Raw genomic sequence first — 22250 nt, forward strand, 5'->3', positions numbered from 1 at the left:
ACTGGACGCGCGAAGAGATCGCCACACAGTCCCCTTGCTCTTTCAGACAAGTTCAATCAGCCTGTGACGAGCCTATTACTCCTCAGAAGAAAAGACCTAAGAGGGAACTAATCATTACCCATGAGAAAGAAAAGCTAAAGCTATGGCTTCTTGGGTATGAGGTTAATCGATATATTCCTTGGTGTGACCTCTGGTTCACAACGATTATAACAGATTTAAAATACATGGGTTATCGAAGGGATATTCAACCCCGAAGGATCAAGAGAACGGAATATATACTATGGCTAACCCGCTAGTAATAAGAAGGGAGCTTCATTCTTCTAGGAGAAGGAATAGAGTGGAATAACAGCACATACGTATTTCTTTTTTACCCTACCTCTGGTATACCGTTCCATCTGCGATAAATCCGACTTGGCTGTCTTCTAATAGGACAATGCTTCATCTTATCAAGTAAAGGAAATATAAGCTGACTTATAGGGCCTAGGTGTCCTGATTCTGAAGTGCCCTACTAATTCTCCAAACCTGAACCAGACAGAGAATATATGGTTCTATATGAAGAATCGGAACGAGTCTCGATACGATATCTAGAGCCTTTAATCCTATAATTACGAGTAGTCGTTGAAAAGGCAGAGATGCAGTCCCGGAGGAGTGGCTTTTAAAATTAGCCCCCTCGGTGGTTCGGAGACTTGAGCTAGTAATAGAAAAAACTGAGGATACTATTAAGGACCAAAATTGCTCTATCTTTTGATGTAAAATAATGTTAACTTAGGGACAGGATTGTTGGACCTCGTTTTTTGTATGCAATAAGTGTGCTTCTCAGAAGGACCTGGACTATCTAGGAAGACATTCGCTAGGAAGAACAGTGATAAAAGCGAAGAAGATAAGAATGCTCGTTCTCTTTGCCCGTTGAGGCTCCAGTTGTTCCATGACCTGCTGAGATCCTGTTCTGTTGTTCGTGTTTGTTGAGGCCACTGTTTGTACCTGTTCGGGTACTTCTATTATCCAAGTCGATCATTTCAAGTCTGTTCATGCTTTATTTGCTTGTCGACGTGTTGAGGCCCTATTATATTGTTTAACACTGAGACTCAGTCGATTATTCGAAGCTGCTGAGGTACTTTTGTTGGTCTGATCAGAGCGACAAGGCTCTCGATCTTTCATTATGTTACCGGCCCGGACAGCAGATGTTATCGAGGATCCTGTTGTCCATCTCCATCTTCATCACCTTTGACTTGCGGTCATTACTGCCCGTCGTCTATGTATAGTAACCAAACTTTTCTCCGTGCAGCACGGTATAACAAGTCACTGCACTAACGTTGGTGACGGATCCCGATGGAGGTGTGCCATGCTTTACAACCCACCAACACAATTTATATTAACGCTGAAAATCATCCCGTTTTTGGATGCCTATGTATTTTCACACCATATAATGGCGCGCAGATACATCTGATAGCACGTCGCTACTAATATCACTAGCGATCGCGCGGGCTACCCTAACAGTCACAATACTAGCTTAGTATTAAGTCGACAACTTAGCAGAGGCACCAAATACCCTTGTAAAAACATCACTCCGTTTAAATCAGCAGTAACGTAGTCCACGGTCCAATTGCACACTTCGGCAGATTTTCGTACGCTACCACTTTGACCTGCGGTTTTTCACCACATAACTATGGTTGGTTCTTGGAATGAAAGTGATATGATTCTAGCATTACATGCGCTTCAATCTGATCCAAAATTAAGTGTACGTCGCGCTGGTCAGATCTATAACGTACCTTTTAGAACCCTTGCGTATCGACGCGACGGTAAAACCGCTCGAGCGATTACGCGATCGCCAACGCAAAAGTTGACTCCTTCTGAAGAAGAGGCAATCGTACGACATATAACCGACCTAGATCCGCGAGCATTTCCTCCCCGATTGAGTCGTGTTGAAGATATGGCCAACCGATTACTTCGAAGTCGCGACGCGGGACGCGTCGGCGTCAACTGTGCCTCGAGCTTCGTAAGACGACAACCAGACCTCCAGACGCGTTTAAATCCAAGGATCGACTATCAGAGAGTCCTCTGCGAAGACCCTGACGCGTACCGCGCGTGGTTTGACCTGGTACGGAATACAATTGCGAAATACGCGATCCAGGAGGAGGATATCTACAACTTCGACGAGACCGGTTTTGTGATGGGCCAAATCTCGTCCGAAATGGTTGTGACGACTTCTGATCGGCGCGGAAGGCCTAGAGAAGCCCAGCAAGGAAATTGGGAATGGGTTACAGTTATTCAAGGCGTTGGGTCGTCCGGTTATGCCCTCCCTCCGTACATCATTTTCGCCGGCAAAACCCACCTCTCGTCATGGTACGAAAACAGCCCATTACCGCCTGATTAGGTTATCGCAGTTACTAAAAATATTATTATTATTAAATACGCCGTAGGCTCGAAGCCCCCGGTACCTCTACTAGTACTCCCGTATGTCAAACCGTGCCCTAATGGCTGGACTAAATACATACGCTGCGTCGTCGGTTCGCCCTATTGGCGACTGCGTTACGTCCACTACCATACTACGTTGGTTCTCAACCTACCAACAAAGTCCCCCCTGAGAAGATCGATGCTATCTGGGCCTTGAAGCTGTCCGACCCGTCCCTAGCAGCCACCTTACAATAGTCCCACTAACTACTGGTTCTCTTGTTGCCGGTGCGAGGTCTCTGCGAGAGTATAGTGGCCGTGGTGCGATGGCGGCCCGTAATCGTTCCCTCGGTCCTTCCAACAGCCCGCAAAAGAGGATTACGTGCTCTGCCGTCTCAGGGGCATCGCCACAGCGGCATAGCGGCGAGTACACGCCAAAAGCCCCTGTCTTGAATAAGAAGGCTGCTAGTCCTATTTTTTCCGTCCTGATCTGGCACAGCGTAGACGCCTCCAGTCGGTTCAGGCCGAAATACTTGCCCCCTTTCGGTATCTGCATCGAAGGGCCCTCCGGTTCCTCAGCGATAGCGCGTCGCTGGCGATCGTGATGCTCTGCTCCGGTGAGCCATCTCTTCCTCCAGTGGCCGAGGAGGGCAACCGGGACCTCCTTTTCCTCACTCATCCACTCGGAGCCCCGGGCCTCCTTCTCCATAGTGTACCCTGCCGGTCGGAGTAGCTGCGACGCCTGCTTCCTCTTCGCCGGCCTATCCTGCCGGAGTATATGTGATGCTTTAGCGCTCGCGCTGCGAAGCAGATTTCTCTTCCCGCTAAGCCGTAGCCGTTCTTCAAACTTAGCAGCCCGGGCACTAAGATAGAGGTCTAGTGGCGGGATTGCTGCTTCTGCTTCCAGGTGGCGAACCGGCGTCGCTTTGTGGGCGCCACAGACTACCCGGAGGCACTCGTTCTGTATCCCCATCAGGCTCTTAGCTGGCCCTGTCGGTTCCTCACTTATAGTATGCCACGCAGTCGCCCCGAAGGCGATCGCGCTACGGATAACCACCGTATATAACAGCCTCGCCTACTAAAAATAGCTGGACTACGAACAAGAGAGGCGAAGATTAGATAAAACACTTCGATCATCACACTAAGTCTCGTACGAAAGGTACTCATCGCCTATTGATCTTCGACGGTCACGAAAGCCATCACTCGACCGATTTCGAGGTATATTGCAAAGCTAACAATATCGTCACGCTTTGTATGCCTCCTTATTCGTCGCATAAGCTCCAGCCTCTTGATGTTGGCTGTTTTAGCGGGTTAAAAAGAGCGTACGGAAAAGAAATCGAAGATCTCATGCGAGCACATATAAGTCATATCTCGAAAGAAGACTTTTTACCGGCGTTTTTAAACGCGTACAACGCAACTTTCACGGTTTCAAATATCCAAGGAGGTTTCCGAGGGGTAGGAATAGTTCCGTACGATGCAGATTATGTCATATCACAGCTCGATGTGAAATTACATACGCCGACACCTCCGGGTAGCTCGGCTGGTCTCTCCGTCCCTTGGGAATCAAAGACTCGGAACAACCCAACCGAAGCCCAATCACAAACCGATTATGTGAAAAATAGGATTGTACGACATCAAAATAGCTCACCAACGTCAATTTTTGCTGGAATAGATCAGATTGCGCGAGGTACAACGAAGGTTATGCATCGACTTGCCCTTTTAGAAGGCGAGGTCGAATCACTTCGAAAGGCAAATGAGACCTTAAGTCGACGTCGCCGTGCGAAGAAAAAACAGCTACAGAGTGGAGGGTCACTTCGTATACAAGCTGGACAGGACCTACAGTCTCAACGAGAGGTTGATGGGCAGTTACATGACGAATTTCGTCAAATTGGTGGTCGTACGAGGCGGCGAATTGCGCATGTACGGCGCTGTAGAATCTGCGGCGAGCCCGGACATAATGCGCGCACTTGTGGAAATGATGTAGAGACGTCTGAAGATAACGATTCTGAGTAGTTTCAATTGATGATAGGCGTTGTGGTTGAATTAACTTATACATTGTCGTATAAGGTCTGCCAAAGTGTGCAATTGGACCGTGGACTACGTTAACATTACTACAAAACTTAATACGTAGTTACTTCGTCTCAAAACGGTACGATTTTCAGCGCCAACCTCAATTATAGTGGGTTGTACTTTGCTAGGTGCTTCCTGGTGTTATTCCCGGAAATTGTATCAATTTCCATACGCAGTGGATCATCTTTGCCGTAACTTAGCAATACTAACTGAACCTTACGATGGCGCCAAATAGAATCGTGGATGTGACCTTCTCAAGACTATGAACCTGGTTGCGGGCTGAGTTCTTTCCTGCAATCGAGGACTATGAGAATAAGGGTTGAACTTTTCTGTCTCTCTCTGTCTAATAAGGCAGGGAGGGCTCGGCATCTTCGCAATCCCTCAAACTCGAAAGCGACATCCTTGACCTAGCGCCACTGTGGCTGCACATGACTAACTCTATATAGTATCCAAAATCAATGATCGGCATACTGTTTGATTGTTTATTACTCTACATGTGCAAACCAATGTCGATCATTTCTCTTTCTTTTCGTGCCCCTCGTAGATGTCGGGAAGCCCATGCATAACTCCCGGCACCAAAGCAAATGGCTTTCCTATCTGAGTAAAGGTCTTCATACGTGCATACATGACAAGTCAACCCGGTATCTTAAAATCGACAAAAGGCTTATATCCTCGCATAGGAACGTCCAATGACGGCTTCAGACTGGTTGCTCTACGCAGGGGCCGTGTGGACGCGGAGAGTAAGCTGGCATGAGAGAACGTAGATAAGTTTGCCGAAAGACACAACACTTTGGTTTTTGAATAGTTCTTCCAAAGTTCAACTCCTTGCGCTCCAAGTTGAAAAACTTATACCAAGATGCATTTCGCATCCATCCTCACCCTCCTCCCTCTGATCGGCGCCTCCCCCAGCCCGAATCCACCCCGTTCGCACAACCCTATACTCCCCCGTCAATCCCCCCTCACCCCCGACTACGAGTATATCATCATCGGCTCTGGCCCGGGCGGTGGCCCCTTAGCGGCCAACCTCGCCGAAGCCGGGCACAAAGTCCTTTTGATCGACGCAGGAGGCGACTCAGGCGATGCGCTCGTCGAACAGATCCCTGTGCTCTTTCCCTGGGCGACCGAGTTCCCCGACACGGAGTGGGATTACTTCGTGACGCGGAGCTCGGATCAGGCGACGCAGGCTCGGGCTGCTAAGACGAGCTACCGGTTGACTAATGGGAGCGTGTATACGGGCTTGCACCCGCCGGAAGGGGCGGAGCCGTTGGGGACGCTGTACCCTAGGGCTGGGACGCTCGGGGGGTGTTCGAGGCATAACGCGTTAGTTACGATTAGGGCTTTTGACAGTGATTGGGATGTAGTTGCTGAGAAGGTGAGTATCTTTGGACCCGCCCCTTTGTTGGCTATGAGATTCGAAAAGGATGGCTTTTTCACACTCGCCGTTGCTTGGGAATGTTTGAGCAACATTATTTGCTGACCTCTGCTGTCTCTGGACCGGGGACTCAAGCTGGAACGGCAGCACCTTTCAGAGGCTGTTTGCCGGCATTGAGAAGTGCGACTACCTGCCTAACAGCATCATCGGGCATGGGTTTACCGGCTGGTTGTATACAGCTCTCACGTCCCTTGTGACTGCAGTTCAGGATCTCAAAGTCGTGAGCATTATTCTCTCAGCTGCTTCGGCCCTGGGAATGGGTATTACGGGAACGCTGGTTGGGACTGTTGCGGGACTGGTCGAATTGCTAGCCAAGGATGTCAACGCGCCCGGTCCGACAATAACCACTGGACCATATCAAATCCCACTGGCTATGAAGAATTCAGCTCGAGGTGGAGCGCGGGATCGCATCTTGGAAGTGGCGAATGCGGTCGACGAGAACGGCGAACGACTGTACCAGCTCGACATAAAACTCGACACGCTTGTCACCAAAGTCCTTTTCGACACTACAAGCGACACCACTCCGAGGGCAACCGGAGTCGAGTTTCTCGAAGGCCGCAGTCTTTATCGTGCCGACCCTCGCTGGCAAAGCGCTACTATATCCGGGGAAGGAACCGTGAACGCATCCAAGGAAGTTATCATCGCAGCCGGCGCCTTCAATACCCCCCAACTCCTCAAGCTGTCCGGCATCGGCCCAGCCGACGAATTATCTCGGTTTGATATTCCCGTCCTTGTCGATATGCCCGGAGTCGGCGCCAACCTAAGAGACCACATCGAAGTCAGCGTCATCAGCAAAGCCACCTTCGACTTCTCACTCTTAAACGGATGCACGTTCATGAAAGGCTACCCCGAGGTCCCTGACCCGTGTTTGGAGCGCTGGCAGAACGGGATAGACCAGACAACTAAAGGTCCATACGCGACCAATGGCCTGGCGGTGGGAGTTGCTCTCAAGTCCTCTGCTGCTGATGGGCCGGATCCTGATCTGTTCGTGTACGGTGGACCCGCCAACTTCCCTGGTTTCTACCCGGGCTGGGCTGATGTGGCGCTAGCTGATTTCAAACACTGGGTGTGGGTTAGTCTGAAAGCGAGCACCAAGAACCGAGCTGGCACTGTCAAGTTGGCATCTGCTGATCCTAGAGATGTGCCTGTCATTGCGTTTAACACATTCGGGGATAGCTTATCTTCGAAGCAGGACTTGCAAGCGTCGTGTGAAGGAATCAAGTTTGCGAGGGATGCCATGGATAAGCTGATCCCACTTGATGGATCCTTCACAGAGGAGACGCCTGGACGGGACAATGTGAGTTCTCAAGAGGAGGTCGAGGATTATGTCGCCACGCAGAGCTTTGGACACCATGCTTGTTGCACAGCGCCAATTGGGGGCGACAACGACGAGGGGGCAGTTTTGGATGCTGCATTTAGGGTGAGGGGCACCAGGGGGTTAAGGGTCGTAGATGCGAGTGCATTTCCCGTTGTGCCGGGGTTCTTCATTGCATTGCCGGTTTATTTATTGGCTGAGAAGGCAACTGAGGCAATTCTGGCTGATGCCTAGGTGTAAACCGCTCGACTGCTCTAGTATCACAACAGCAACCTAATTAAAGTGCGTAATTATTAATCTTTATTTTCAAAGAGTGAGAATAGCATGCATCTATACAGATGCAGGCTGTGGCAGACCAGGGGTAGCCTTATACGATATCCTCCCAGCAGGCAAGAAAAACAGCGCCACCAACGCGCCTCCCCTAACTCTGGGGTAATGGTGGGTACCCGGCCCCGGAGACGTCCATCCAGCGCCCTGCCAGCCATTCATGCCCTCCAACTCGGCCGTCTTGTCAATCTGCACCACACAGTTGATCTCGCCATAGGGATGCTGGTGATATTGCCCCGCGAACTCCTCCTGGCTATTCATGAACACTGTCGTGATACTGAAGAAGCGCGTCCGTGGGCTTGGCAGCGCGATCTTACCCCGACGGTACATGCGGCCCTTCAGTTCGGTTTCGGCGACCCAGCCTTCATCGAGGCCTTGTTTGATATAGCGGCAGAAGTCTTCGTAGTATGGGTTGCCTGGGCCGTAATCTTTGTTTAGACGAGTCTCGAGGTCCTTGCCTGGTGTCCTTGTGTCTGTCAGTTTACTATGAACCCCAGATGTGCCAATGAAGATGTCGTACATACAAATCTTCGACCTCCTCAAAGAATTCGCAGCATCTTGCTACGAATTTATCCGCCGCGGGGTATTTGCTTAGATCGAGCACGGCGGCCTCGCCGGGTGTGGCGGGGCTTTTGTCCATTTCCGTACTTAGGGGTCAGTTTCAGGGGTCCAAACTATTTCATCTGTATTTTGACATGCCAGATTGCCTACTTTCCAGGTCAGTCAAGATGCAAATTTTCTGTGAATGTCGTCTGGACGTGACGCAACTTGGCATGCGGATAGGCGTAAGTAACCCCGCATTGCTTATCCGCTTTGGCATGGTTGAAGGTTTCTGTCTGTCGGGACCGAGTAACCGAGGTGTGTCACAGACATGTCCCTCATGCCCAACTAAAAGGTGTTGAATGAAGTCAGTTGCCCAGAATCAGCGGAGCTGAAAAGGTAATTCCCAGACACCACCTGCGGTTCACGACCACAATCGTGGGGTTTCCGTTCATTGTGTTCACTTGCCTACTCCATGAATGTCCGGGATATCGCAGGATTCTATAACAAGACAACTGGCGTCAGGAATGGATCGCGTCGATCTCTTAATCGTCGGTGCAGGTAGGTGTATTGTACGATGCTGTAGCGAGTGTCATCCTTTGCTGCTAGATTTGTTGGAGCCGATCGAGTGGAGGTTCTCTACGATAACCCAAATTCAAGAAACCAACTGATCATACCATTCAGGCTGGCATGGACTTGCGATGGCCAAGGCATATCTCGAAGCGAGCCCCATCGAAGACTCCAATATTTTGATTGTGGACTATGCGAGTTCTATAGGGGGAACCTGGGCTACTGAAAGGCTATATCCGGACCTCAAGACCAACAATATCGTTGGTTCGTACGAGTTTAGTGACTATCCCATGGACTTGCAAAGATACTGTCTGAAGCCACATCAGCATATTCCAGGGACCGTCGTCCATCGATACCTTTCGGACTTTGCCGAGCATTATGGGTTGACCCCTCGAATGCAACTTCGGACAAGGGTCGAAGCTGCAAACTTACAGGAAGACGGCTCATGGATCATTGAATTTTCGACCAACGGTCCTGATCGCCGTGAGACATTAGGACGGCTCGTCGCGTCGAAGCTAGTGCTTGCTACTGGTTTGACCTCCGAGCCGTACATGCCAGTGTTTTCAGGCCAGGAGATATTTAAGGGGCACATCTTCCATTCCAAACAATTTAAGAACCGCATAGATCAAATTTCCTCTTCACAAAAGGTCGTTGTGATCGGTGGCAACAAGTCAGCTTGGGACGTATGCTACGCCGCAGCCCGCTTCGGAGCAAAGGTCCACATAATCATGCGCCCATCGGGTGGCGGACCGAGTCATGTATGGCGACCCATACGTGTGTTGGGGCTTGAAACATCTCTTTCTCGTCTATCCTTGACAAGGTTGTTTACGTGGGTTGATCCAAATCCATTTGGATCAGCTGGGAAAACAGCGCGCGTGAGTAGTTTCTGGACTTCAAGGTTATTATACTGGAGAGGCTGTAGAACAATAACCAAACGACAAATTCCATCGGTTGGAATTTCAATTCATTTCCAGTTTCTTTGAGGCCTCTCCAGTGCATACTTGCTACTGGAATTATGTTGCCTTAGCAAGTGTCAGGCTGTCTCAACAATCAAACCACTCGCAAACTTGGATATTGGGATCTCTCAGTATAAAATGGCTAACAAAACTGCACGCAGTGGCTTCTTCACCAAAATTCACTCGGCCGCAAAATCTGCTTGTTATTCTGGGGCTTTCTGGACCAATACATCTGCCGCACCAACGGATATGATGAAGTGGATAGCCAAGTCAGGATGATGAAGCCCTGGACCTCGACTTTCTGGATGGGTAACTCACTGAGTATACACAACTACGAGACAGACTGGTTTCAACTTGTCAGAGACGGGCAGATAACTCCTCATGTGGCCGAAGTACTGTCTTTGACTGAAACTCTGGTCCAGCTGTCCGATGGAACGAGTATCGAAGTGGACGCACTAGTCTGTTGCACAGGTTGGAAGTTTATTCCAGCCATCAAGTTCTCGCCTGAATGGGCAGCTTCGGAAATATTCGGTGGAAACTTGGACTCTGAAGTCGCCAAAGATGTGCGAAGTGAAGTCCTACAGCGCTGTCCTGTCCTAAAGTCTGCGCCCATACGAAAACTACCACCAGGAACGCCATCTGGAAAGGACGCCTCCATGGGGCCAAACGAGGCTCAATCCTTGCGCTTATGCAGATTCATGGTACCGACGTCGCCAAGGCTCTTTCAGAAACGCAACGTGGCCTTCATCGGCGCTCACCTGTCAATACACGCTGTGATGCTGGCCCAAGTGCAGGCTCTATGGATCGTGGCCTTTTTCCAGGATAAACTGTCTCTTGACGTTGAAGATCAGAATAGTTTGGCGTTTGATACGGCTCTACATTCAGAGTACGAGAAACTTCGACGTCCAAAGGAAGCGGGAGGTACAGGCAACCGATTTCCAGATCTGGTATTTGATAGCTTGCCGTATGTGGACATGGTGCTGGGCGATCTGGGGATGAGAGCCAAACGGAAGGGGTCTTGGTGGAAGGACGTATTTTCTCCATACTCACTTGCTGATTACAAGGGCTTGGTGCAGGAGTGGTTGGCATTGGTAACTCGAAAAAATGATGGAGCAGGTCCAAATCAAAGTGTGTCGTCCTAATCCGATGGGATACATCCGGCACTGTGATTATTTCTACAGAAAACTGCGGGCGTTTGGAAGATCTTTACCGCGTCCATATTTACAAAGCAGTTCCTCACGAGAAACATAGAATGAATAGAATATACATTATCAATTCTTGCGATAGTTAACCTTTTAGTCGATGACCATAACGATCACTTTGCGGAAGGAGCCGCCAGCATCAGAGCATACTTCGAGAAATTTGATGGAGATCGAATCCAACCCAGATATTAAATCAAATACATGAATCGGGAAGATCTCACGTTCTTTCTTCTCCTCACATGTTGACAAGTTTATCAGAAGGCGGTTCACGTACAGTGGGGCACCGTTCGGATCAACCCTCCGGCCTTTGAAACCTCCCCTGTCCTGGTTCTAGGATCCGGATTGTCTTTGTCCAACACGTGCGGAACCTCGTTCTCATTGTAGAGAAGCCATATAATCGGCGAAGCATGTCGAAATCTTCCTGTAAATTGCGCCCTTCTTTCTGTATTTTTATGTCATCGAGCTGAACGTCTCTGCAAATGATCCGGATGATGGACCTCCACGAACTGTACTCCCTGATCATGCATTTTGCTACTTTGGTTGCAGGATAGGGACACCGTCTTAGCGACCAAAACCAAGATCACGGGCTATAGGGAAGAGTGTGAACCTGAAGGGTTGGAAAGGTCCTCGGGGAGGAATCTCGGCACCACAATCCTAGAGCGCAGTTTACTGAGTGCCCTGTGGATGTTCCTCTAAAAACCCAATCACCTCAATCAGAACGCAAACAGGGCTGTATTTAGTCTAGGGTACTCGCATCACATCTGTGAAGCTAAATGTCGGATTTCATAGAGAATAGAGGGTGATTGTGCGGGAGTGACAAGATATAAGAAGACGCATGATGCTTCTAGAATTCAGTTCTTTTGCAGAGTTATGTAGGATTGAGATCAGTACGAAGACATAAGCATTCATGTGGCCGTCGTTGTTTGTACCGTGCTTTCTATTGAGGTGAACTATTCACAGCAAAGCAATTCTTCGTGACGCGGCGGTTTCATAGTGACGGAAAGGTCCAAGACACGGACTTCGTTCCTGATTCTAACAATATAATAACAGCAGAGCGCAAGCAAGAACAGTTAATCCAATGGTAACCACGCAAGGCCGACCTCTTAAGCCAATCCGCGGATGATATCAGAGAAGTCATGATATGACTAGCCGGCAGCATGGGCAATACACCCCCATCCACGACCCTCAGATTTTCAACCTTATAAACCTTCAATCCCTAGTCGACGACTCCACCCTCCTCGCGCGCACCCAACTTACACGAGCCAGCAGGGTTGACAAAGTGTCCCCGCGTTCCCACGCATAAACAATATCGTGGTAAGCGGCATCATATGCTCTCCTAGCTGAAAATATAGAATAAATGTTACAGTTAACTCACACACCATCGCGAATTATGTGGCAGCTATGGCACTGACTGTATTCATGGCTTAGCGTACAAAATGCCCATCTCTTGCAGGACAGCAAATCAGATATGCCGATTGGAGCTGAACGTCAGTTGTTGTTTCTTACCGAACCCAAGATACGACTACCTAGAGAGCTGGCCAGTTCTGGGGGACTTCTAAAGCCACATACGGCTGCATTCTCGTGGATGAACGTATTGAAACCATGCGAGCTAAGTCTGGAATCCATAGGTCTGATGCAAGATCACATGTCGCGTGCCCCAAGCACACCGGCTGTGTACTGGCTGCGGCGCTTAGGCCATGGATAGCCCCTCCTTAGCTTCAGATTTATGAGACTTAGTCCCATTATCATCGCCAATATAGCTCTCTTGTTCGTATTGCCCACATCACACTATATCCACAAGTTTCGTGCTCTTTTCCTTTTTGGGGATTATAGCCACGCTTGCTCCGCTGTCCGTCCGTGCACATTTGTGGTTTTGTTTAATGCAGGTTGGGTTATACCTTACCGTGGGTTTGGTCGATTGCAATGTAAGATCGGGCTGCATGAGTTGACACTGGATAATCAACGCTGCTATGATTAGGCCGTGGCACTACCCACGTGAGGCTAGATGGCGGGTTTAGTCATGTGAGAGACAAATGCGAGTTGCGAATCCAGGTAACTGTTGAATTCTATGTTGAGGTTGTGTCTAGAAAACAGCATTACGATGACTCGCATGGGCCGGAAATCCTCAGCAATGCCATGTCATTTGTGAGACCTGAATGAAATTGGGTGCAACAGCTTTAAAATTGTCCCCGCAAGACCGACGAAACAATCGAAACGCGGTCGGTGCACCATTGGCCGGTGGCTTCCGCGGCCGCCGGAGCTACCCTGTACCATCCACTTGCCCCGATGCTTAGGGCTTGCAGAGACGCTTTCAAGGCCCGGTCGAACTCCATAACCGATATCTGAAAGCTACTAAATGCAGGTGTGGAAAGCAAATGACGAGTTGGTTAGTCCCCAAGAACTTTCTCAGTCGTGCAATAAAATGGTGTATCCCCCAGTTGGAAATCTTCATTTCTAAATTATAGGCTCTGAAGCTCTTTAATACGACCTACCACTCTACTAGCGCGCAAGCGTGCTTCTGGGGTTGTAGACAAACCGGTTATTATTTGTTTGGGAGTTTACAAGTTTGATTGACATGGCGTCCGAATGTCTCTTCGGGCTGCTTTCAGTAGAGATCCAGTGCAAAATACTCAAGGAAGTCAGCTCACTGAAAGACCTCGTTCGCCTAGTCCAGGCCAGTCCTGAGATATGGTACACGATGCAAGATAAGGGAAACGTGCGCTCAGTTGTATCCCATCATGTAGAAGCAAACCCTCCGTCTGTTGGATTTTAAGCATGGAAAATTGCGCTTGGAATCGTTCGCTTTCCTAGCACGAAGGGCCTTGCTGTTGAAGCAAAATATTCACAAACTAGGAACTTTCTGGTGGAATATCTGTCTGGTACAATCGAATGCCCATCCATGCAGGAACTTCTCCGCGTCAACAGTCTTCGCAATCAGTTGGATCTCTTTGGTGTGATTACATGTACAAGGCAGCATGTGCTTGCCCTGGGGCGGGTTGTCTCTGGCATTTGCCAGAATGGTCTCACGAATCGCATCACCGATGTTCTGGGAAGATACCTACCATCTCACTCGATTCTCTCTTCCCCCACGACTACGCCCCACTGAGCAAGACTTTCCTGCTCTACGAGTTTCTATCCAAGGCATTTCATTACCGACCCGGTAACCCCGTTTTCTCTGACCAAGAACAACTGCGCTTTGCACGGGATTATGTCACCCATTTAGGGCTCTATCGCGAGAAACGACGTCGCAATGCCGTTCAGAAGATATACTGGGGCAAATATGGTATCAAATGCGTCTTCGATTATATCTATCAATCATACGAGACGATGTTTCTACACATCGAGTACGACGTTCTAGACCAATCTGAACGCCACTCCGAAGACGGCGAAGAAGGGTACAATGGAAGGATGGGCCGTGAAGCGGAACAATATCGAGATCTACCGTATCTGGACAAAACTCGGCGTCGTTTTTTATCAATACCATGGCTTCAATGGGTTTCTGGCCCTTCACCTTGTTCCTAAAGTCCAAACAGACCACGTTCCGGTCATATGTTAGGAAGGCATCTCGACCTCTCCTAGAAGAGCAACGGTCATTTGGCAGCTTTATGCAGCTTGACTTCACAGAATTCAGCGAGGAATCCGATATTCCGTATTCCAAAAGCACATCGAGCTGGAACTTTTGGAAAGGAGCTTGCCCACTTATACTTCCCGCCTCGTGTCTGGAGGTATTACACCTTACTGTTCCAAGGTTGATCACTATAGGGGACAGTTCGACTGTCACTACGGAGGTCTGCCGGCGAACAAAAGAGTTGTCAAAGACTTCGGCATCGAGAAACGACATCGTCTGGCGCCTGATTGGACTACAATGCGAGTGCTATCGAGAGCCAAAGAATGACCAATAACGCCGCCCGAGTTGTTTCATGCTACAAAAGCCAAACACCTCTTCTGAAACAAAAAAGCGCAGATATAATGGCATATTCCAGTTAAACCAGAGGATTTGACTCCAGGGGCATGAGAAGTGGGGGTTTTGGAGAAGAGGCAAGAGACACAATGAGCTGGCGGGGAGGCATGGCAAACTTGTAAATGAAACCATCGCCACAGATGCGGCTCTGGCCGTCTATACAGAACATGTACTTTGACTTTCAATGAACCCTTTCATCCCAATTCATGCTGACGAGGTAAAGCCAGAAGACTTGTAGCATCGAGCTGATCCGCCTTGGTCTCTAGTTGTTTACACGATCATCAGCGCATAATTCTGTCCGCAACAGGACCGGTGCGACTTCGGTTTCCTTTCACCTGTATATTTGCATTCTTTTGCAAAACCCACCGGGTACATTGCTGTGTATTCACTAGGTGTATTTAATTACGGTGGGGTGTTCTGTGTTTTCTATTGAGTATTTTTGTTGGTCTTTTCTTGTCCAGATCAGCCACAGGTGTGCGTCGTCAGCTCGATACACCCGGGGAGAAAGGGGTTGTGGTATTCCTGTAAAAGTGTAGATTTCCATAGACTAGCTGGGATACTTTCCACTTATCTTCAGAAACCATCACCATTTCGTTACCTCTGGTGCTGGTAAGATATAACCGGATGAAGGATGTGTGCATGTTCTACAATATCGATTGACCCATTACATAGAGTATACATGTCCTGAAAATAGTATCATTGTATCTGTAGACTCATAATTAAAGTAAACGAAATCTAAGAATTAAAAATGCATGGCTATATACATATCCCAGCTTACGGGCAAGTGACACTAATACTACCAGTGGTCTCTATCCCATATAGCCTAACAGTGCGGCACGCCCCGCGGCCGGGCTTTTGTCTAACACGCTCACACACGCATTTACCATCCAGAAAGCCCCTCGCCCTGATACTTAAGAACCACCCGATCAACTAAGGCCTGGTAAAGACTTCGACTACAAAGTATCATCACTACGACCATCATCCCGCCATCATTAACGTCAACTGCTGTAAGTTTAATCGTCAAGATCACTTCTCATCAACGGTAACCTGCCATTATAACAAGACTGAGTTTGAGCAAGTGGTGCAGAGTGACGAGTTCTGACTTTGATATGATCTCACGCACGGCAAATGCGCGACGCGTCGAGTCAGATCATCTATGTTATTAATCACATGGACAGGTCTGCAACTCTATGGGAGGTTGTCGGATAGGAGAACCATGGCAAGGGACAACTCAAATATACTGCCGCACATGATACCGCCAAAGTTGCGCAATCATGGCAAATAAATCGCCCTTGGAGTCGAAAGCGAATGAACGAACGTAAGGCTTTACCTAACTATTTGAGTTCGGTTTTGCACTGTGGGAATAATCGGGTAAACCTTCCCCACTGTTGGAAAACATTCCGCTGGCCATGGAAATCATAAAGCTTGCGTTGCTGACATCACACATTAGGCAATGGCCTTCGGATATTATTTTCTTCCAAGGAGTATAATAAATGTTTACTTCGACATTATCATTACAAGAGAGGCACCCTAGCTAGACCAAAGGTGTCGCATCCACATCGTTCTCGCCAAGATTACCCAGATTCCAATTGTCTTCTGCCGTCTTAGACAGACTGTAGTGGTTAAACTTTGTCGAGTTCGTTGTGCCCTCCTTCCCCTCTACGACACCACCGAGCAACACGGTAAAGACACGGTTCTCGGCAAAGTAATTCTCGCACTCGTCAAATGTCAAGACGACTAGCGTCCGGTCGGTGTTGAAGTTTGGGTTGTCCAGCAGAGGTTCCAGAAAAGTACGCGCCCAGGTTCCAGCAACCGTCACGGAGGAGTCGTGCCCGTCGTTCGTCATGTTCGGTGTGATAAACATCCACTGAGGGAGCGTGTTTGCGGCGAGGTCTTTGTAGAACATAGTGAAGTTCTTTGACTTGGCAAGGCGATTCAGATCTTCGGTGACGGAATCGTAGCTCATCATGGGACTGAACAGCAGTTAGGTTAGCTTAGTTCGGACCTGAAATACGGACATAGCACGCATACTTGTGTTTGCGAACATAGTCATTCGCACCGTTTTCCTGGTTCACGTAGTCTCCTTCGAAGCCAGAGTAGGGCATGTCTTCCATGTATACACTCCAGCTCACGTTCGCCGCTTCGAGAAGGTCAACGATCGTTTCAGTGTCAGAGCCGATACGGGTGGCGGTATCGAGGAAAACGCCATGCGTGCTGGCTCCGACGGCAGCGACGTAGTTGGGCTGAGATGGATGCGTGACGGCATAATAGTTGTTGAGCGTGATGCCAAGAGTTGCGAGGTATGCAAGGTTCGCTAGCCCCTTATCAGTGTACAATCGCTATGAAGACGCGGGAGGTGGACGACTTACGATCGCCGGCCGCAATGTCAAAGTCCTGATTCTCAAGATAAATTTGGACAAAACGGTCGAAAGTTTTTCCCTTGACGTTGCTCGTAGGACTCAATGTCAAGGCCGTGGCTTGCGCCGCCGCGATGGACGCCGACGCCGTGGCCGTGTACATGGTCGGGCCAGGACTGTTGGTGGTGGATTGACTGGAGCCCATGGTCGCGATGGGTCGTCCTTGAGAACAGGGATTTGTTTAATGAGTGAAGCCGAGTGACACCGCGAGACCACAAGGACGAAGACATCGTGAGAATCAGTCGCAGCTGGCCAAGCCGAGATTCTTTTATCTTTGTCCCTAGAATGGTTTCCTGTGGACTCTTTCTGATGATGGACCCTTGCAATATCGCGTATACATAGCAATGCTGACTCCGAGGTTGAGGCCGGGGCCGAACCCTCTGGGATCCATCTTGGACTGGGGTGAATTGTCAGAAGTAGTCTGGGAAGCGGATGGCATGCAACGAAAGGCGATGCATGCACGATAAACATGCGGGTCGACGTGACCCAGTCATGCTGACGAGCCAGCGCGCTGTAATTAACAACCATTCATGCGACGTTGACGCTCGATGGTGATTGGGAGAACTCGAATCGCGCCAAATTGCAGGGTGTTGACAGGGAACTTGACTAATCTGCCGGGGCGACACGTGGAGGCTCCAGCGATTTGGATTGTGGATGCGCCTTCTTTCAGGGGAGGGAAGATCCCAGACTGCGCCAATCCCTGATCCCCCACGCGTCTTCAACGGGCGCACTTTTCAACTTCACCTAAATCTTTCTTCACTTTCCCAACTTCATCCAGCGTAATCCAACGTACCACATAATGCATCAATCACTTGTGTCTTCCTAATTCTTTTCTGTGCGCTTTCCATTGAATCACTATATCTGAAGACGTAATTATCACTATGCTTCTGGGTTTCCTATCTCGTTGGAGCTTGAGTAGAACCTACAATCAACCACGATACGATATATTCGTCACAGGCCTGGTTGGAGTGTTCTTATGTCGCTTTATCTAACAAACTTACTTGAGTTAATGTTGTGAACTGGATATGTCTAATACTGATGATGATGGCTACTATTCCGCATTAGGATAAGTTAATTGGCAACTTCTAGGCCTAAATGGGTAAAGCGATAATTTTGAGAAACAAATCAGTACACACAGTCAAGCCGCCTTGCATCCCATTTGCTTCAACGCCTTCCTGATATTCTCCCTGCTCTTAACCACTTCTCCAATCCACCATGTTTTCTGACGGTCCTCTATGTTGGACCCCCACATAAACGCATGCCGTCCGTGATAGACGAATCTTCTGCCCTGCTCGCCCTTTGCTCATCCTTGCCCACCTTCACCCCAGTCAATGAATCAACAATAACAAACAGGCATATCCAGGCCAAACGTGATTCGTGCTCTTGGTCCAGAGCACCACGTCTCCAATGGAGCATGAGTGCACTGTCCTCGGATCCATTAATATACGGTGGTCTCATGTACTGCTCAGCCCAATCGCACTTCCCCAGAACATGGTGTTTGTTCATGTAGTCGTCCACAGGCATGTGCCTCCAGCCCACATATTCCTCGCCGTTCTCGGTGGCTGCACAGTGGAACGGAGATGTCACTGTAGCATGTCCCTCCTCTGGAGCATATAGTGGTTCCCGTTTCCGGCAGAGCAGCTTCGCCACCAGCGAATTCACGCCAGGGTAGTCCATGAACTCCAGACAAAGTCGTTAACAGAGATGCAGTACTTGTGTCTAGATATGTCGGTTGTGTTTGCCCGATCTGAATCGTCAATCTCGGCGGTGGAACCTGGACGACGCCTTGCCTCGAGTGTCTGGAACCCAGGCTTGGAAGTGATCTCTGATGACTTGATGAGAAGTTGCTCCGCTGACAACAGGCATGGTATGATCATAAAATGAATGCACCACCTAGCACAAATACAAAGCAGAACTTATTAAAGCGCCCCGTCGTCGATTATATGTACATCATGATAAGGCAAGTGGTCTTCACGAATGTAAAACCTGAGACCTCGGACTCTGCTTCTAGTTTTTGCAGCAGACGCTTCAGTGAGGCATTTACTCCAGTTAAATTATAGATCTATTGACCAGTCAATCATTAATATGCGTCCGACCCTTAAAAGGGGCCTTGCATCCAAACCTTACAGATCATGGAACTTGGTGCATGTCACCTTGGTTTTGATACCTTCACAGTCCACATAGGGCTTTGACAAGTAATCGAGACATACACCGTTCATGACCTTTGGTGCTCCTGCAGAGGTAATACTGATAGCTTAATGGCGAATAGTCCGACTTGTTGGGCTGTTCAATGATTTACGCGTGATAATTAACGCGCGTGGTTCGGCTTAGGTGAAGAGAAGCGACTTTCAAGTACTCTGAACCGCAGTGGGAGACTCCCAATGCCCTACTTCTGATGAGGACACGTTGGGCATCGATAAATCGTGCGTTTGATGAAATGGGTTTCGGGCCGGTCCCCCAAGAATTATGGCACAACTTCAGCTTTTACATGAACCTCCATCGCCTGTTGCGTAAGACGACAAACGAAATGAAGTTATCGAATGTCTACAATATTCATATATATCTGCAGTAAGCGAATTCAAGCACGCCTCCCCACACTCTACAGCGTCCCATTGTAAATGGCATGCATGTACTCCTAGCTAGTCGGCCAGAGGAGACTTGATCCTGTCACGCTGCGCCGCTAACAAGGTCGTATCATAGACAAATTTCATGATAGCCGGGTTCTTCAGCGTCCCGCTATTGGGGAACCTCTGCATGATAAGTCTCGTGCGATCGGTAAACCAGCCCGACGCCCGCGACACAACTTCGGCGTAGTAATCGGGCTCCCACTCCTTCCAAGCCGCCAGAATGCCCTTGAGCTCGGGGATGTAGTTGTCGGCGTAGCCCATCTCCCTGGTTAGCGTCTTGCCGGCCGCGACGAAGCTGACGTGTAGAGCTGCGTCGTTGAGGTAGTTGAAAACTCCGATTGTCTGTGATTTTGGTTTCATCAGTCAGCGGAGTTATTCAGAGTAGGAATACAGGCAGATCGGAGTGTGCGTAAGGACAATGTACCCCTTGAATTGAACCCGTAACCTTTTTCATAATCACCTCATCCCCCTTGTTGGCCACCTGATCCACCAGGCACTTGAAATTGTTGATGGTGCCAAGCGGTGAGTTGCCCATCATCAGCGTGCGCTTGAGGAGGTTGAGACTATCGGGCAGGAAAGAAACGCCTTCGCGATAGGCGTAGGAGCCAATTGTCTCGAAGAAGCGGTCATTAGGCGTCAGGGGCTCGGTGAAGAGCGGGGCGTCCTTGACGATGAATCCAATCCGAGGGAGGGTTACGTCGTACGCCTTGTTCCAGCCGGCAACAATGGCTAATGGGTCGAACGTATTTGTCATGCTGTCGCCAGAGTACTTTATGCCCGTCAGAAGGCTGTGGACGAATTTTTCGATCATGTTGATCTCTCGTAAGTGCTCCATCTGGAATCCCTTGGTGGGCAAGCTGGCCGCTGGTATAAACTTGAGCGCCGTTGAGCTGCACGCGTCTTTGAGCAAACTGTATCCCCCTTTAATTACGAGTGTTTCCGATCCATCACCCTTCAGACTCTTCAGACCAGGCCAGTACGGTCGACTGGTCAGGGTAAGTTCCTTGCCCTTGTAGATAGCAGTTCCTAGTAGCTTAGCCAATTGTATGGTCTTAGGGCGAGGCTGGCCTGGGAGAGCGGCTCGGACTTCGAGATGATTCAAGTGAGCCTTTATCTCACCAACGTCGTCGTTGTCACAGGCCGTTTGGTTCAGGTCGCACAGGTCCACATCGCAGCTCTCGGTCTGGTAGGCCTCCGTGTTCGACGTGCAGCAGAGGGTCCTCTGTCGGCACCCTGAGGAAAAGTTAGAAAATAATTACTAAAACCACAAGACATGGTAATACGTACAGATGCAGCCGCCGTATGAATTGCCACGTTCATCCGTCAAGAGTGTCACCTCGGAGCCGCCACATGTGTTGTCAGCATAGTCCACTTTTCCAGCCCAGTGGCAGTCTAGAAGAGCTATTCGGCCGTCGTTGGGACAGCAATATTGATTGCTGTGCTTGAAAACGGTACCAAAGCCTATGTTGTCCCACATTTAGGCTGTATGCTGCTCCTTCGTCGCTGTCACACGGACTTTCACTGTCCTAGTATTAGCACACTTGGACATGAACCCAGGATAATTATCAGAACTTGCACTCTATCAGGCTAATAATACTGCTCAAGAGCCTCGCTAAATATGTACATCGGACAACAAATGTCTTCTTGCACCTGGTTCAGTGGGACTTCTCGAACGATTCTCTTGCGGTGCCACTGCAGTCAGACTGGGTGATCATAACCTCTGGCATGAGGTTGTCCGTTGCAGTCTCGTCCAGAAATTTTGCCACCTGTTCCTTCTCTTCATTGGTATTATATCAACCCGCTCTTCTTGGTGTAGCAGATGGGCTTGTATTCTTCTCCTTATGTCAAAGCGTGTTAGCACGCATCCTGATGTCGTCGTGAAATCTTGTTGACCTCCGCCAGTTTTGTCGTAGCCCACTTGAAAGTCGCCTGAATCGCATGAACTGAGCGAGTCTTCCTCAGCTTAACAAGCCTTGCTTAAAAAGGAGTTCGGTCGTCAGTCATTAGTTGGCCGTCTTGAACCGACTTGCTTAGCGTTATGTTGACGTTGAGGATAGTCTCGCCCGTGAGAGCAGCGTAGGCCATGAAATCAAAATATTATATTTGTTACTCCAATATTAGACAGCCATTTTCAATATTACGGACTCATGATACTTTTTCACCAAAATCCCATGTGCAGATAAGAGTGCCTGAGAATCCGGTGTGATCCGCCTAATCAACCTTTTATTTAAGCTGCCTTCATCGGTAGGAAGTCCACTGGTTGCTATCCCATGTGAATTATTCGACGGCCGCCGCTTTATAGTGCATGAACCTGATGCCGAGATTCTTGGCTAGGATGTCTTGATTTTTGTAGTAGGCGAGGTGTTATTCAATATCAGTAGTATCCATGGGGAATATTTTAGGGTCAACACTCAAATCCACTTGTTGCCGTGCAAATACCAG

The 22250-nt window shown here is 49.1% G+C and overlaps 7 protein-coding genes across 7 annotated transcripts; 3 read left to right on the forward strand and 4 right to left on the reverse strand.

The window, feature by feature from the left end:
• Window positions 1-5271: 5271 nt before the first annotated feature.
• Window positions 5272-7496, forward strand: BCR38DRAFT_440581 (uncharacterized protein). Its single transcript, XM_040860717.1, has 2 exons — window positions 5272-5833; window positions 5955-7496. The coding sequence occupies exons 1-2, from the start codon at window positions 5318-5320 to the stop codon at window positions 7440-7442; spliced, it is 2004 nt and encodes a 667-aa protein (XP_040713654.1). The 5' UTR covers window positions 5272-5317; the 3' UTR covers window positions 7443-7496.
• Window positions 7491-8298, reverse strand: BCR38DRAFT_440586 (p-hydroxylaminobenzoate lyase). The gene is made up of 2 exons (XM_040860718.1): window positions 8060-8298; window positions 7491-8001 (listed from the first exon to the last, which is right to left on the reverse strand). Exons 1-2 carry the CDS (start codon window positions 8173-8175, stop codon window positions 7539-7541), a joined length of 579 nt encoding a protein of 192 aa, XP_040713655.1. The 5' UTR covers window positions 8176-8298; the 3' UTR covers window positions 7491-7538.
• A 156-nt stretch (window positions 8299-8454) lies between these two features.
• BCR38DRAFT_373516 (uncharacterized protein) lies at window positions 8455-10841 on the forward strand. The gene is made up of 3 exons (XM_040857312.1): window positions 8455-8474; window positions 8760-9520; window positions 9763-10841. The coding sequence occupies exons 2-3, from the start codon at window positions 8777-8779 to the stop codon at window positions 10741-10743; spliced, it is 1725 nt and encodes a 574-aa protein (XP_040713656.1). The 5' UTR covers window positions 8455-8474; window positions 8760-8776; the 3' UTR covers window positions 10744-10841.
• Window positions 10842-13290: 2449 nt separating this feature from the next.
• Window positions 13291-14325, forward strand: BCR38DRAFT_495207 (uncharacterized protein; the record flags this gene model as incomplete). The annotated part of the gene is made up of 2 exons (XM_040864736.1): window positions 13291-13519; window positions 13657-14325. Exons 1-2 carry the CDS (start codon window positions 13379-13381, stop codon window positions 14323-14325), a joined length of 810 nt encoding a protein of 269 aa, XP_040713657.1. The 5' UTR covers window positions 13291-13378.
• Window positions 14326-16243: 1918 nt separating this feature from the next.
• On the reverse strand, window positions 16244-17722 carry BCR38DRAFT_467496 (phosphoesterase family-domain-containing protein). Its single transcript, XM_040862750.1, has 3 exons — window positions 17134-17722; window positions 16796-17078; window positions 16244-16737 (listed from the first exon to the last, which is right to left on the reverse strand). The coding sequence occupies exons 1-3, from the start codon at window positions 17324-17326 to the stop codon at window positions 16299-16301; spliced, it is 915 nt and encodes a 304-aa protein (XP_040713658.1). The 5' UTR covers window positions 17327-17722; the 3' UTR covers window positions 16244-16298.
• A 692-nt stretch (window positions 17723-18414) lies between these two features.
• Window positions 18415-18858, reverse strand: BCR38DRAFT_487332 (uncharacterized protein; the record flags this gene model as incomplete). Its single annotated transcript, XM_040864144.1, has 1 exon — window positions 18415-18858. The coding sequence occupies one exon, from the start codon at window positions 18856-18858 to the stop codon at window positions 18415-18417; it is 444 nt and encodes a 147-aa protein (XP_040713659.1).
• A 962-nt stretch (window positions 18859-19820) lies between these two features.
• On the reverse strand, window positions 19821-21285 carry BCR38DRAFT_411445 (uncharacterized protein; the record flags this gene model as incomplete). The annotated part of the gene is made up of 3 exons (XM_040858580.1): window positions 19821-20150; window positions 20233-21041; window positions 21096-21285. The coding sequence occupies 3 exons, from the start codon at window positions 21283-21285 to the stop codon at window positions 19821-19823; spliced, it is 1329 nt and encodes a 442-aa protein (XP_040713660.1).
• Window positions 21286-22250: the final 965 nt, after the last annotated feature.

Source organism: Pseudomassariella vexata, assembly GCF_002105095.1.
Source record: "Pseudomassariella vexata strain CBS 129021 chromosome Unknown BCR38scaffold_10, whole genome shotgun sequence".
Lineage (NCBI taxonomy): Eukaryota > Fungi > Ascomycota > Sordariomycetes > Amphisphaeriales > Pseudomassariaceae > Pseudomassariella > Pseudomassariella vexata.